Source organism: Molossus molossus, unplaced genomic scaffold (assembly GCF_014108415.1).
Source record: "Molossus molossus isolate mMolMol1 unplaced genomic scaffold, mMolMol1.p scaffold_m16_p_14, whole genome shotgun sequence".
In the NCBI taxonomy this organism is placed as follows: domain Eukaryota; kingdom Metazoa; phylum Chordata; class Mammalia; order Chiroptera; family Molossidae; genus Molossus; species Molossus molossus.
The window spans coordinates 7,161,656-7,177,451 of record NW_023425349.1 but is presented as its reverse complement, the minus strand read 5'-3'; the positions used below and the strand labels follow the sequence as shown (position 1 = coordinate 7,177,451).

Sequence of the window (15,796 nt, the reverse complement as noted above, 5' to 3'; positions counted from 1 at the left end):
GTCTGGAGTCCCCGGTACCCACAGCTGGAAGAGGGCTAGGGAGGGCCACTAATTGTGGGGCACGGGCAGATCCTCGTTGCCCAGGTCAGGGCACCACTGCCTTCCACAGCCCTTCACAGCCCCCCAGGACATTCTGGGGAACCCAGGCCCCTCCTGCTCGCCCTCTGCTTGAGCGGCCTTGCCGGCTCTCTGGCCAGGAGTAAGTCAGCAAAAGAGCCCAGCAGGGAGGGGTTTGCCCAGAAGTGGGGTGAATCAGTGGCTGCCCCAGCTCTGGCCTGGCTGCCGGGGGTGGTAAGGAGGACAGCAGATCAGTAGTCAGCCTGACAGGAATCGCTGAGACACCAGGCTGGTTTCCTGTCTCTGCGGGTCAGGATGTGACCCTGGGCCCCCTCCCGGAATCCAGGCTCCGGTCTGCCCTTGGGGGACCTAGCAAGATAGAGCCCCAGCCCAGTGGCCCCCTTGTCTGTCTGCAAACCTCCCCAACACACACACACACACACACCCTAAATTCTCTCCCCCGAGGTTCTTGGCTGCCACAGTTCATCTGCCGCCCACGCACAGGAAATCTGAGGATTCAGAGGCCACGCAGGGATGGACGGGAAAGTGTGTCTCTGTGCCAAGGCTTGAAGAAGGGGACCATAGGTTGGAAGTAATTGACTGGTTGCTGAGATGACCGCTACCCACACTACCGCTGTCAGTTCATGCTTCTTGCCTTTAGGACTCGGCTCATGCAGTGCCCTCTGCCTGGAATGCCCCTGACCTCCCTCTCTATCTGGCTGGACACGGGGAGCCGTTTCTCTAAGCCCCTTCCCTCCATATTCAGCGCTTGTCTTCCCGGGTCCACAGCCCCCTCCACTGCGGTCCCCCATTGCCGATTCCATCCCTCAGTACCAGGGCTGCTGACACCCACCTCGGCCTCCCTGGCCTGGGAGTGGCCAAGGGCAGGGGCTGGGTCTGCTTTCTCAGGCTGAGCACAGAGCAGGCACCTGGCGAGGACTGGTTGGGGGGCTGTGGAGCCGGGGACTACATTCTTGGATGCTGTCCGGGGGGAAGGTGCTGCCCAGGGAAACCGCAGGTCCTTTGGTGTCACCGCACTAGGATCTGATGAAATCATGGATCTGACCTTGGGGCAGGGAGGCCAGGAGCACCAGGGGGGCAGAGGGGCTCCATCAGGCTGGACCTCGGTTGCCCCTCTGAAAGCAGATTCACAGCCCTGGCCGGTTTGGCTCAGCCGTTAGAGCGTCGGCCTGAGGACCAGAGAATCCCAGGTTCGGTTCCCGCTAAGGGCATGTACCTCGGTTGCAGTGTGTCCCCGGCCCCGGTTGGGGTCGTGCAGGTGGCGACCACTCGATGTGTCTCTCTCACATTGATGTTTCTCTCTCTCTTCCTCCCTCTCTCCCTCCTGCTGTACCTGAAGATAAATGCAAAAATGTCCTTGGGTGAGGATTAAAAAAACAATGAAAATGGATTCACAGCCCCTGCCTCAGCTACCTGATAGCAATAACCTTTGGGAATCAGATTAATTCACTGATGTGAGGACCTTCTGTAAACTGCAGCATGTCCGGCAAAATGAGGGTGTTTACGGGTGACACCTGGAGCCCAGAGAGGAGCCGTTATAATAACACCAAGCATGGCTCCTGGGTGTCAAGCAGCGGCTCGGGAAGGCCGGCACGCACTGTCCCAGGGGATTCTCACAGCCCCTGAGAGGTGGGGACTGCCGTCTCCAGATTTCCCACGGGAACATCAAGGCTTGGACAGGCGGCCCAAGGTCGTGCAGCCAAGTTGAAGTCAAAGGCTGTCTGGCTCCAGAGCCCATGTTCTTAACCCCTGCATCAAGGTCACATAGCAGTGCAGTTATTTCTTCATTCATTCATTTACTCATACATTCATTCATTCATTGACTCACTAATACATTCAACAGTTATTTGGCATATGCCAGGGCCCGGCCCAGATTCTGAAACTCTGTAGTTCTTCAGCGAATCCCTGAGCACAGAAATGTGTGTCTATTGGGGAGTGGGGAGAAGGAGCCCCCTCCACATGCCAGGCACTGTATGAGGTGCTGGCCAGGGACAGACCCAGGGCTGGAGCCCCGGCCTCTTGAATCCCAGCTCTCTCCTCCACCCCCTCGAACAAACATGCCTGGCGGCCCTGGAGCCTGCAGCCTGGCTCCTTGAATCAAAAACCAGATGCTAAAAACAAAAGCCAGATGCTCCATGCACTGGGTTCTCTGGAAGAGGCAGAAAGTGACAGGGAGATTCTGTTGTCATGAGCTGTAGGATGACATGAGTTACCGCAGCACCCTGCTATTCCCCTGAAGCCCCTCAATGACTGTCACTGCCCACAGGATGAAGACCAGACTCCTTAATATGACAACAGGTCCTTTTCCATCTGCCCAGCCCTGCCCCGAGGTGAACGACAGCTACTGCCCCGGGGAACCCCACGCTGACCCAGCCACGGCCACCTCCCTGCCAAGCATGCCCCCTCCACCGCCTGCACACAGTGAGCTCCAGCACGTCACTGTTGTTGCTTCCTCCAGGAAGCCCTGTCCAATCCCACAGCCCTGCGCTGACCAAGGAAGCATCCGTCACCTGGACCCTGGCTGTCTGTCCAGACACCTGCCTCCACAGACCTGGCTGCCTGGCAGGGGGCCTGTGGCTCACTGGCTCACTGTGGAGGATTAGGGTGGGGGGCCCGGTCACAGCGGAGGCACAGCGACCTGAACGTCAGAACAACCAACGTGGACGTACAGAGGCCAATCGTAGTTTCCACATCATCACCAAACTTGAAAAAATTACAATGGCTTTGAAAACCACATGACGTTTGTTCGGCACTATCTGCGGTTTGGGGGTTATCGAGGCCCACAGTCCTCGTGGCGGGCAGGGTGGTGGGGAGCAGGCCCCTCGATATTGGTGGTCCGGGCACTGTCTTATCTCTGCACAAACACGGGACAACCTAACAGCTTCGGGGGCAAGTTGGCCACAAGTTTACCCTGAGCTGACACCATTAAATCGCTATCAGGACCTGGGGCCGCATCAGCCAGGTGTGGTCACCAGCCGAAGCGGGCCAGACGACGCCTGAACACTGCGGTCCTCTGGGGAACCAGGTGACAGCCTGGCTTGGAGTTCCTGGGGATCCGGTGTGAACTCTGGCCTTGGACATGTTGCTTCACCTTTCTAGGCCTGCCTCAGCTTCCTCCTCTGAAAAGTGGGGTTAATAACAGGCCCTGCCAGATGGGCCCTTGGGAGGCTTGCTACATGCTAAGATCTTAAACTCACTTCCTGGTGCATAGCAGGCCTAGCACAGCACCTAACACAGAGTAAGCACCTGCTACATGTGTTAGAAAGAGGGACATAGAAAAACTAACTGGTGGACCTTAGGGGGCCTCGGGGTCGGCGGGGCAGGGAGAAGTCTCTGAGGCTGGCATTGCTGGCTCCCAGTCTTCAAGCGGCTGCTTGCCAGGCCACAGAAGGGCACCAGTGAGGGAGATTTGGCTCCCTCAGGGAAGAACTTTTTCGAAGTCAAGGCTGCCTACCACAGGACCGTGTTTGCTGAGAAGCTCCCTGTCACTGGCGACACGTGAACAGCGGCTCCCCTGGCCCGCTCCACCGCCTGCCCGGCTCTTCTCCACTCGGCCGCTGGCCGACCCAGCCCTTCCCGCCTGGGTCTGGTGGTGACACCCAAAGGATGGCCCCCGCGCTGGCCCCAGAATGCCATCCTTTACAGGCCCTGGGAGATGCTCAGGTCACCCTCCTGGCAGGCTCCCTGATGCAGACTCAGCCCACTGCTCCAGGGACAGCCGCAAAGACTGCCCTCATCCCACAGGCCCTCGCCCTACCTCTGAGTCCCTCCCGGCCCGACCCTGCCATCGAGCACTTACCCTCGAGAACTCCAGGAAGAGGATGTGAACTTCGACGGTGGCATTGGAGACCTGAGCCACGCAGCCCTTAGAAACCTGGTTTATGCTGTATGTCACCTCGAGGTCCACAGGCTGTAGATCACAATGGACTGTTTCTGCAAGGCCTGTTAGGGAAGCACAGCCAGAGGGCCAGGTAAGGACAAGGCGGTGCCATTTGCTCCCACTCTGAATGCCTGCTGGGTGCTTGGCACTGGCTGAGGGCTTTATTGTATCTTCACAGCTACCCTCCAAGGTGGATATCATTCTACCCACTCCACTGGGGCTCAGAAAGGAATCTGCCTGAAGTCACAGTGCTGCTAGGTATAAGGTTGATAGAGAAAATGTGGGGCACCCAGTTAAATTTGAGTAAGTATGTCCGGCCGGTGTGGCTCAGTGGTTGAGCATCAGCCCATGCACCAAGAGGTTGCTGGTTCGATTCCCTGTCAGGGCACATGCCCACGTTGTGGGCCCATCCCCAGTGAGGGGCATGCGGGAGGCGGCCAATCGATGTTCTCTCTCATGGATGTTTCTATCTCTCTCTTCCTCTCTCTCTAAAAATCAATAAAGAAAAAAAATTTGAGTAAGTAAACAATGAATAATGTTTAAAGTATAAGTATATTCCAACTATTGCATGGGACATACTTATACTAATTTTTTTTTTCATTGTTTATCTGAAATTCAAATTGAACTGGACATCCTATATTTGACAACTGGCGACCCTGACGGTGTGACCGGGCCCACGCGTTCAGACACCCAAGCCCGGGGGCTGCTTCGCTCCAAAGGAGGGTGAGAGCTGAGATCAGAAGACGAAACTGCCCCTCTTGGGCCTCAAGCAGGCCAGGCCGGCCGGCCGAGGAGAGCTGAGTCTCCTGGTCCCCAGGGGCAGAGCGAGCGGAGGGCCCAGGTCTGCAGGGCTGTCGTGGCTGGAGCCGGAAGTGCGGGTCCCCAGGGAAGGGACTGGAATTTCACCCTGACCCAGCCAGGAGGAAGAGGAAATGAGGCCCCTACACCTCGACCTCAGGAATGTGCCGGGAGGAAGGGGGGCTCCGGAGGAGGGAAGGACGACCGAGAAGGGGAGACTGTTTGGAAGTTTGTGTCTCCATCTTGTCGCGCTCACTTCCTGTTTTCTTGGAGATCAAAGTTGGGCGAGGAGGGCCTGGTCGCACGTCCAGCCGACGCCAGCTCGGAGCAGGGGGGTAGGAAGGCTTCTTCTGAATCTCGGGCTATTGGGCCGCCTCTGGCCTACCCCGGCCTTCTTCCCACCTACCCGCCGCCCTGTTGGGCTCAGGTCCACTGGAGGTCAGGGAAGGACGTCAGATGGCTGTCCCAGCCGCGAAACAACATCTACCCGCAGCGTCTTGGGAGGGATAAGTCCAGGACAAGGACGTTGGCCACCGTGGGGGCCTCGGCCTTACGAGTCCTTGCCCTGGACCTGTCCTGTGTGCTAGAGACTCCAGAATGTCTGGGCAATATGGCATTTTGGTTAAAAGCCGAGTCCCTGAAACCTGGGTTTGAATCTCAGGCCCAACACTTACTAGCTGTGTGGCTTTGGTGAACGGTGTCACCAGCTCGGGCTTTCATTTCCTTGTCTGTAAGAGGACAGTAAAAGCAGGACACACACCGCAGGGTGTGAAGAGGGTTCCCTGAGTTCTTTCGATCACATTTATTTGATGGACCTCAGTCATTGGAGAAGAATTGGCCGGTGAGGGGCAGTGAAGTGTGGGATGGGCAGCCTGCAGGTGAGGGACCCTGAGAGGGTCTGATGTCTTAGGCCAGTCAAGTCCCTCACCCCAGTAGACTCAACGGCCGGCAATGTCTCCTCCTGTCCACCCCCTAGTGACCCACCAAGCCCCTCAGAGCTCCCCACCTTCTCCCTTTCCCTGTCAGTGAACACACACTTCTTGGCTGTTACCTAGTCCAAGCACCCCCTCTACAGATGGGGAGACTGAGGCCCGGAGAGGCTAAAAGTGCCAGATCGCACTGCACCAGGCTCACCGGGCTGGGCTCGGACCCACCTCTCCCCGTATGACCCAGGGTCTGGCCTGCAGATTAGCACAACGCCTTCCTCCTTCCTTTCGGACTTCCCCTGCCCCCTCCCCAGACTTCCAGGAACCCCAGTTCCTCTCAGATTGCCTGTTGCGATGGCTGGGGCCGGGCCACCTCCTCCATGCCCTCAGATGCATGACCATTATGTAATGATCAGATAACAGGCCAGGCTGGGAGATCAGATAAGAGGCCCATTTATTTTGGGGCCGTTTCGAGTCGCGGCCGCCCCACGCTGCAGACGAGAATGGGGAGACAGGAGGGAGTGTGACGCCCCAGCCTGTCTCCTGGAGCCGGAGGCGGGCCCAGACAGAGCTGAAAACAATCCCTGGCACCAAGGGAAACTCCAGGGCCTCCTGGGACCTGAGCTGGAGGCGACGTCACTGGGGTCTGGGTGACCAGGAGCTGCCTTCCCACCTCTGTGCCTCTTCTTCCTCCTCCCGGACCGACAAGCATGGATATCTGTGGTCCCTGACCCACAGGCTTTCCAGAGGGCCACTCCTAGAACCGTGCAAGGCCACAGATGATAATGGTCAAGAAAAGTACCTCTGGAGTCAAATCCCAGTTCTGACTCTTTTTCAAAAATTTTCTTTCTTTCTTTCTTTCTTTCTTTCTTTCTTTCTTTCTTTCTTTCTTTCTTTCTTTCTTTCTTATCCTCATCCGAGGATATTTTTGCATTTATCTTCAGACAGAGTGGGAAGGAGAGAGAGGAGAGAGAGACACATTGATTGGTTGCCACCGGCACGACCCCAACCGGGGCGGAGATGAACCGAAACCAAGGTACACGCCCTTAGCAGGAACCGAACCCAGGACTCTCTGGTCTACGGGCCGACACTCTAAATGCTGAGCCAAACCAGCCAGGGCATTCTTTACTGATTTGAGAGAGAGAGAAAGAGAGAGATAGAAACATCAATTGGCTGCCTCCTGCATGCTTCCCACCAAGGATTTGGCCCACAACCTGGGCATGTGTCCTGACCGGGAATCAAACCAGCGACCTCTTGGTGCATGGGTCGATGCTCAACCACTGAGCCACACCGACCAGGCCCAGTTCTGACTCTTAAAAAGCTGGTCACCTTGAGCAAAAGTCTAACTGCTCCGAGCCTCGGTTTCCCCATTTGCAAACTATTTCCATCATGCTCACTGGGATCAGGTGCTGTTCGAGGCTGTACATGAGCTCATTCATTTGATCCTCGCAGCAACCTACGAAGTGGGTACTGTTAATATAACCATTTGACACATGAATAAGCTGAAGTTCAGGAAGGTGCAAGAATTAGCCTGAGGTTACCCAGTTCTAAGTGGCAGGGCCTGTCTTTGAACCCAGACAGTCCAGCTCCAGCACCCAGCAGCTCCTTCGCAGGCTGGGTGTCAGCCTGGTGAGGTAACCCATGTAAAGCGCCCATGGTAAGTGTTCTGTGATTATTTTATATTAACCAGGGCAGATCCTGACAGGTTTCCCAGCTCCTAGCCCAACCACTCGCCCTGGACCTGGCCACCAGCAAGGCCTCAGCTCTCCTTTCCCCGGTCTTTTTCATAATTCCCCAATGCCTTCAGGGTCACCACACTCCCCAGCCTAGAGTGGAGTTAAAAAGTACGGGGATCTGCCCGGCTGGTGTGGCTCAGTGGTTGAGCGTCACTGGTTCGATTCCTGGAAAGGGCACATGCCCAGGTTGTGGGCCTGATCCTCAGTGAGAGACATGCAGGAGGTGGCCAACCGATGTTCTCTCTCATCGATGTTTCTATCTCTCTCTCCCTGTCCCTTCCTCTCTCCCTAAGATCAATAAAGAAAATAAAAGTACAGGGATCTGATAGATGCCAAAGGTTCAAATCCTGATTCTGCCACCTTCCAGCTTCCCTTCCATGGCTCAGTGTTGTTATCTGTAAAATGAGGACGATGACCAACATAATACCTTCCTCATGGAGTTGGTGAGAATGCTGGTAAGATGATACGTGCACAGTGCTAACTAAGCAGGTTTCTGATTCATGAGGGTCGCTCAGGAACTGGCAACTGCTGTCACAATTATTTATGCCCAGTCAGTGGGGAGACTGAGCTTTGCCTTCAAACAGACCTTGTTCATTGCTTCTGCCATGCCCTTTCCCAGAGCAATGGTCTTCCTTCATTTGACCACTTAGTCAACTTCTATTCATCCTTCAAAACCTTGTTGTGGCCCTGGCTGGTTCGGTTCAGCAGTTAGAGCCTCAGCCCATGGACCAAGAGTCCTGGGTTCAATACTGGCCAAGGGCACGTACCTCAGTTGCGGTTCGTCCCCAGCTCTGGTCGGGGTCGTACAGGAGGCAACCAGTCGATGTGTCCCTCTCATGTCAATGTTTCTCTCTCCCTTCCTTCCTCCCACTCTATCTGAAGATAAAATAGAAAAATATCCTCCGATGAGGATTAAAAAAACCCAAAAAACCTTGTTTGAAAATCTTCTCATCAGAACTGATCCAGTTGTGTCCTAGGTGGGAGGGCCACTGTCGGCGCAGGAAAGGGACCAAATGCCCAGGGTGAGATCTGACAGCAGGGAGATCCTCGTCCCCTGCCCTGGGGCAGTATGGTGCAGTGGTTAGGCCCAGGCCTCAGGCCCAGCTGCTCATATCTGGGCTGGCAAATACCTTCACCGGCCTGTGCCCCAGGCTCCTCATCTGTAAAATGAGGGTGACAGGAGTGTCTGCTTCATCAGGCTTTTGTGAACTTGAGTCTGAGAGCACATGGGACCTGTCTAGGGCAGCGTCTGGCACACAGTAAGCACTGAATCGGTGTTAGCTGTTACATTTGTCTCCTCCCCCACCCTTATCCCAGGTACTGAAGTCAGCTCAGCCCTGGATGAGGGTCCTTTGCAGCCTCCAGGGTTGATGCCCCCAAGCCTGGGCTGGAGCTAGGAAGAGATGGCCCAGTGCCAGGGCAGTCAGCTCTCCAGGCCACCAAAGGTGCAGAGAAAAGGGAGCAGACAGTCTGGCACTGAAATCTAGACCTGTCACTTGTCCTGAGCCTCTATTTCCTCATCTGTAAACTGGGTCTGATTCCCACTCAGGCCCTTGAGCAAAAAGACGAGACCTATCCTCAGAGGGCCCAGCACTGACCCACGAGGGGTGCTCAGGAACTGGCAACTGCTGTCACGATTAGTTACTGTGGCCTTGAGGGGTGGGTCTCTCCGTCCGTCTGGGTCTTAGTGTCACTCTCTGGCTGAGATGAGAGAATCATTTTTCTTTCTTTCTTTTTTGTTTTTGTCTTAGAAAGTCTATTTCTCCTCTTTGTCCCCCCAATTTTTATTAATTTATTTTTATTTCTCAACCTCCCGCCCTCGCCTTTTCTTCTTTTCTTTTTTTTTGTTAATCCTCAACCAAGGATATTTTTCCATTGATTTTTAGATAGAGTAGAAGGGAGAGAGGGAGAGACAGAGAAAAAAACATGTGAGAAAGACACCTCAATTGGTTGCCTCCCGCACAACCCTGATCAGGGCAGAAGAATCAAACCTGTAACCCGCTATGTGACCCTTTGGTCCTCGGACCAATGTTCAATTGCTGAGCCAAACCAGCCAGGGCTGAGAATCTTCAAGGCCATATCCCCACTGGCTCCAGGGACCCAACTTCTCACTCACACAGCTCCTGCTCCAACCTCTTTTTCCTCCTGGCAAATTGAACCTGTCTGCCCTGGCCCACCCTGGTCAGTGTGGCTCAGTTGGCTGGAGCATCATCCTGTGCACCAAACGGTCTCAGGTTAGATTCCTGGTCAGGGCACATACCCACGTAGCGGGGTCTATCCCAGGTCAGGGCACGTACAGGAGGCAACCGATCAATGCGTCTCACGTCTCACTCACGCCTATGTTCTCTCTCTCTCTCTTCCTCTCTCTCTCATCTCAATAAAAAAAAAATCCTCAGGCGAGGATAAAAAATAAATTAATAAATAAATAAAAAGGGAAGCTGCCCAGAATGCAGCCTCTAGGACACTGATGTTTGGGGTCTCAGTCTTGTGTCTCTGCTGAGAGTCCCAGGCCCCACACGGGTGGCCAGCAGCACAGGGACTCCTCACGCGTCTGGCCCGTCCTCCAGTGACCGCTCATCCACGCTTAGGAAACTCTTTGATCCCAGCCACCCAACACGGGCCATGAATTCCAGCACCCCCACTTCTGGGACTCTATCCAAGTGAAATACTACAAAACACAGGAAAAGGTGCATGTACCAAAAATGCGCACGGAGGTGGTATTTATAATTAGCCCCAAAGGGGAAACCACCGAAATATTCAACAATAGGGAATGTATTAAGCACATGATGGAGGGCACATCTAAGGGAGAGAATATTCCAGAACCACAACGGGATGGTTATGGAGTCCACTTGACAATATAGAAACCTCTGGGCCATAGAAGTTTACACAAGGCACCCACATGGTAGTCCACCTGCATTAAAATGACCTTGAAAAGCTAGAGAAAGACTAGTAAGCAATCCGCCGGCATGCTACACATTTTTTCCCATTATTTATTTTCTCTGAGGAGCGAACTGCAGTGAACATATAATCAAATTGCTTTTAAAAAATCTCTGCATGTTTGTCCTTTCAAAAAATTCCAACATGACAAAAACACATGTCTTAGAAAATCCTGATGCTAGAGAGCAGCGCAGTGACCTCAGGATTTTTTTTTTTTTGGTGTGTGCCCCTAGCGGGAGCCGAACCCGGAACTCTCTGGTCTACAGGCCGACACTCCAACCGCTGAGCCAAACCAGCTGGGGACTCAGGATTTTCTGTGCATATTGTGCATTATCACTGCGTTAGTCTTTTTTTTTTTTTTTTTTTTTTAACATATTTGTGTTGATTTCTTTTAGTGAAAGAGAAATATCAAGGTGAGCAGAAACATAGATCGGCTGCCTCCTGCACGCCCCCCACAAGTGGGGATCGAGCCGGGGCATGTTCCCTGACAGCGAATCAAACCGGCGACCTCTTGGTGCGTGGGCTGATACTCAGCCACTGAGCCACACCAGCTGGGCCTGCTTTATTCTTAGAGAAAGGAATCATTGCTGTTTGGGCACCTAACAGTGTGTTCCAGATGTCTGCCCATAGCAGTGTAGACATAGATCTAGCTTTTTCTCCATAACGTCTGCATGATATTCCACTGCATAAGAATTCATTTAATGAGGCCCCGGCTGATGGACAGTTGGATGGTCTCCAGTTGTTGGGCGTTTTTTATTTTTTATCCTCACCAGAGGACATTTTCCCATTTTTTGTTCAGACAGGGGTGGGGGGGGAGAAACATCGACATGAAAGGTACACATCAAGTGGCTGCCACCCGCACGACCCAACCAGGGCCGGGGACAAACTGCAACCGAAGCACGTGCCCTTAGCGGGAATCGAACCCGGGTCTCTCTGGACTGCAGGCCGACACTCTAACCAAACCGGCGAGGGACAGTTGTTGGGTTTTTGTTACAGCTACCTGGGCACTGTACATCTTTATAGAGCTGGGAAAGTAACTCTCTAGGTCTGACTTACACATTATAGTTGTTTAAAAAAAAAATTTTTTTTCTTTATTGATTTTAGAGAGAGGAAGGGAGAAGGAGAGATAGAAATATCGATGAGAGAGAACATTGACTAGCTGCCTCCTGCATGCCCCCCCCCCCAACTGGGGATCGAGCCCACAACCTGGGCATGTGCCCTGACTGGGAATTGAACCAGAGACCTCTTGGTGCATGGATTGATGCTCAACCACCGAGCACACCAGCCAGGCACATTATAATTTTTGAGAGATTCTGCCAAGCTGTGTTCCCAGAAGGCTGGACCTGGCTCTAGACCCATTTACACGACTCCAGCCTGAATGAGAATGCTTGGCCCCAGCCCAGCATGGAGACCTGGGTTCCGGCCCTTGGCCAGGTCCCCATCTGCCCTCCACAGGCCTCAGTTTCCCAGACTATAAGTGAGTTGGGCTGGAAGGTTAGGGTTGCCCTGGAAGCTTATGAGCACGAAGTGCTAGTACCTGCTCGAGGGAGCAGATTGATAAATCATCAGTTTTCCAACTGGTTGTTAAACAAAGCCATTATTAAAAATCAAACTTTATAAGCTTACAACGAAATGTATTGTATTTTTTAAAAGGTAATACATATTGCCCGGCTGGTGTGGCTCAGTGGTTGAGCATCGACCCATGTACCAAGAGGTCACCGGTTCGATTCCCAGTCAGGGCACATGCCTGGGTTGCAGGCTCGAGCGTGCGGGAGGCAGCTGATCAATGTTTCTCTCCCATCGATGTTCTATCTCTCTCTCCCTCTCCCTTCCTCACTCTCTAAAAATCAATAAAATCATATAAAAAAAAAAGGTAATACATACCAAATTTCTTCCTTCCTAATTATTTTACTCCATTTCACTGTTCCCTGTGCTTTGGGGTCATCTACATCTGTCGTATGTGTGTGATGGAAATACAAGTGTGGCGAGCTGGGTAGCTCAACAGCCATGTGGGAACGTTTACACCCCGAAAGTTAACAAACGCTACCCCTACTCCTGACCCCTATTGTTAATTATTTGCCAGCACACCACTGCCTTTGATCCTATTAAACCAGACCTAAAGATCTGCACGGATCTTTCTCTGACAACCAAGAGCAAGAGAGTGTTACGAAGCTTGAAATGTGGGGGCTGCGGGAGAAAGGCGGGGCAGCTCAGGTAGGGCTCCTATGGAGCTGTGTGAACCTGGTGGGCCACCGCCTCCACTTCCCTCCTGTAAAATGGGGCGACCGGGGCAGCCATCTTGCAGGGTGATCAGGAGCTGTATTAAGAGAGGTTGCTGTATCGCCCTGGTTAGGAGCAAGGGCTCCAGGGAGCCACAGGCCTGGGGTCAAATCACTGCGGAGTCACTCCGGTTCCTGTCTATCAGTGAGGCAGAGGTAAGAACTCTAATCCTCACCCAAGGCTATGTTTTTATTGACTTTAGAGAGAGAGGAAGGGAGAGGGAGAGAGAGAGAGTCGATGTGAGAGAGAAACATGGATCGGTTGCCTCCTGTACATGCCCCAACCGGAGATCAAACCCACAACCTGCATATGTGCCCTGACCGGGAATCAAACCCGTGATGCATGGGACGACGCTCCAACCAACAGAGCCGCACAGGCCAGGGCAGTCGGGCCAGGGCAGTCGTAAGTACTTTACAGACCAAGGATTAGGGACTTAAATGCTGTGGGGTGGGGCAGGCGGGTGGGGACGCGGCTGCTCCATCTCGCCACCCAGGTTCTGTAGGCAGTTGCACGGGTGCGCCACGGCTGCAGGGGTGTCCACAGCGAGGCCACAGGAAGTGGGATGAGGAGCTGCGAGTCCTCGGCTCCCATGGCCCCTCCTCTGGTCAGCTTTCGGAGGCCATGACCCCCTGGAAAAGCCCCCAGAAGCCCTAGCCTGGCACTGCGCCCCCATCCAGCAGGCTTCTTGGGGAGTAGAGCAGGGGTAGCGGCCTAGGAGAGCCCTCTGTTCAGAAGGGGTCTGAGAGCCCGGCCAGTGTGGCTCCGCGGTTGAGCGTCGTCCTATGGCCAGAAGGGGTCTGGGGGCCACTCACAGGCCCCAGGAAAGTGAGGGTGGAGGATTTAAGACTAATCATGTAACAACACAGAGGCAGCCGGCCTGCCTGAGAGATCTCTCTGCAGCACTGCCTCAACACGGACCTCCCCAGCAGCACGAGATGTCTGTCACCATCCCTGCTTCGCTCAGAGGCCAGAGGTCGCTCCCCAAGATCACACCCCAAGGAAGTAACACCGCCTAAGCCCATTCCAAACATGAAGTCTTGTGCCCTGCTTCCCACACATTCCTCAGATGGGAAACTTAAGGCCCAGAGAGGGCAGGAGACTCTCAGAGGGCTGCACAGCATTCTGGGACCTGGGCTTCCTGGGGAGAGCTGGGAGGCCAGAGGCCAGAGACCAGGGTTAGGGCAAATAACTCATCTCTGTTTGCCTGAGACTCTAGAGTTGAAAGTTATTGGTCCTGCCAAACGGGGATGGTTGCTCACCCTATGGCATCTGCCTTGGGCTGTCCAAACCTCTCCCCCCCTCGCCCCCCGCCGGACAGCTTCACTGTACATGAGCTCAGGACACAAGGAGCCCGGTCTTCCCACCCTGGGTCCCTGGACACCTACTTGCGGGGCTGAGGCAGCAGACGGCCAGCAGCAGGGCCACGACCGGGTAGAGTGTGCTGTGGTCCATGCTGTCCACCCGGGAGTCTGTTCGCTGGGCCTTATCCGGTGTCCAGAGGCAGGGCTGCGGGCAGGAGCAGGGGCCGGCGTGGGCTCAAGTGGAGACCCAAGGGGAGCAGGCGGCCGGAACGGCGGCGTCCCTGCTCCAGCCTTCTAAGGTGGCGGCCAAGTTGGTCAGGAGAAGTGGGCACAGGGCACAGGGCACAGGGCCCGGCTGGGGATCTCTGGCTGAGGGATGAGCGGGCAGGGGGTGCTGGGCTTCTGTGGACGGCGGCAATCCGGGCTGCCGATGGAGGTCCGGGTATGACCGTCAGCGGTGGGGAGCTCCTGGCTCATCCAGCCAGGCCAGGGAGGCAGGAAATGCGCTTCCTTAGAGAAGGGGCTGGGCCAGGCGGCCTGCCAGGCGGGAGAGGAAGTGCCACTGAGCTTTGTCGCTGGGTGGGGGGCCCTGGGGAGGGGGGAGGCAGTGCAGTGGGGAGGGCCTAGGCTCCAGGCTTGTCTCCCTATGCACCCCACCCTCCCATCCCACCCTTTGCAGGGCTGGCTGGCAGCCCCTGGGGGCAGATGAAAACAATCAACCTAACAGCCCACCAAGGGGCCCTTTCAGGAGTCAGGCCCTGGCCAAGGCCGGCAATGTGAAGCTCACAACCCCGTGAAGTCAGTGTTCCCATTTTGCAGATGAAGAAGCAGAGGTCTGGTGAAGTGAGCTAACTGGCCCAAAAAGACAGTGGAGTTGGGATTTGAACACGTCTCATTGGGTACCAAAGCTGGCTCACATAGCATGACACTGGCTTGAGTCATTTCCTTGTTTTTCAGAAAGAGAAACTGAGGCCCAGCATGGCACATGGCACAGCATGGCAGCTGGGACTGAAGTTTTAGGGCCCAGAGAGAACAGGGAACCTGCCCCCAGATATACACTTTGTATCTGCCCCCTCATGGGCGGAAAATCCTTCAGAGACATAAGACAGGCCCAAATGAAAGGAGGGGACACTTTAATGGCATTTCTGAAGTCAGATGGCCCTGGGTTCAAAACCCTGCCCTGCTTAGCCTGAGCTATGAGACGTTGAACAAGTCCTCTCAACTCTCAGTCACCTGTTTGTAAAGTGGGCACAATGCACGGTGCCTTCCCAGGTTCAGGGAGCCCTGATGGGCGAGCACTTCCTGTGAGCTTTCCCGAGGCCCCGGCACTACATCGCTGAGCCTTAGGCCCAGCACACAGGAAGTGCTCACCCATCAGGGCTCCCTGAACCTGGGAGACAATCCCAGAATGCCCCTTGTTCGTTCTGCAAACAGTACGTGCCAATTATGTGTCCATCATGATACTGGCTATGGGTAGCAGCTAGGGTCAGACCCAAGGGAGCTCAGAGGAGGAAGCCTGGGCTGCCTGGAGGAGGTGGCATTTAGGCCTGGACTTTGAAAGACTGGGTGAGTGGAGGTGGGGTGGAAGGAAGAGGTGAGGAGGACAAGCAGGTGTGTGGTGGGGACAGGAAGCCTGGAGGGGCAGACTCTGGCCCTGCTTTGGGAGGTGGGCCTTGGGGACTTTACCCTGATAGGCCACTGGGAGTCATGGAGGGTAATGGAGCAGATGGTACTGGCAGAGCTGGGCTTTGAGAAGACAAATTTTGAGGTGTGCTGGCAGGACCCACAGAGGGGATGGAGCCAGGGGGCTTTCTCTTTCTACTTGTCCTGAGTCACAGCTGGAGAGATGGAGGCCCAGGG

The 15,796-nt window shown here is 54.7% G+C and overlaps 1 protein-coding gene across 1 annotated transcript in view; it reads right to left on the bottom strand.

Annotated features, from left to right (window-relative positions):
* Positions 1-14,411, bottom strand: part of ENG (endoglin) — a 35,424-nt gene extending 21,013 nt beyond the window's left edge. Inside the window, exons 1-2 of the mRNA XM_036261396.1 lie at positions 14,021-14,411; positions 3,878-4,020 (exon numbers count right to left, since the gene is read on the bottom strand). Of these exons, the coding sequence (XP_036117289.1) occupies positions 3,878-4,020; positions 14,021-14,087 (210 nt within the window). The 5' untranslated portion in view covers positions 14,088-14,411. The remainder of the gene's footprint in view (positions 1-3,877; positions 4,021-14,020) is intronic.
* Between the last annotated feature and the right edge of the window lie 1,385 nt (positions 14,412-15,796).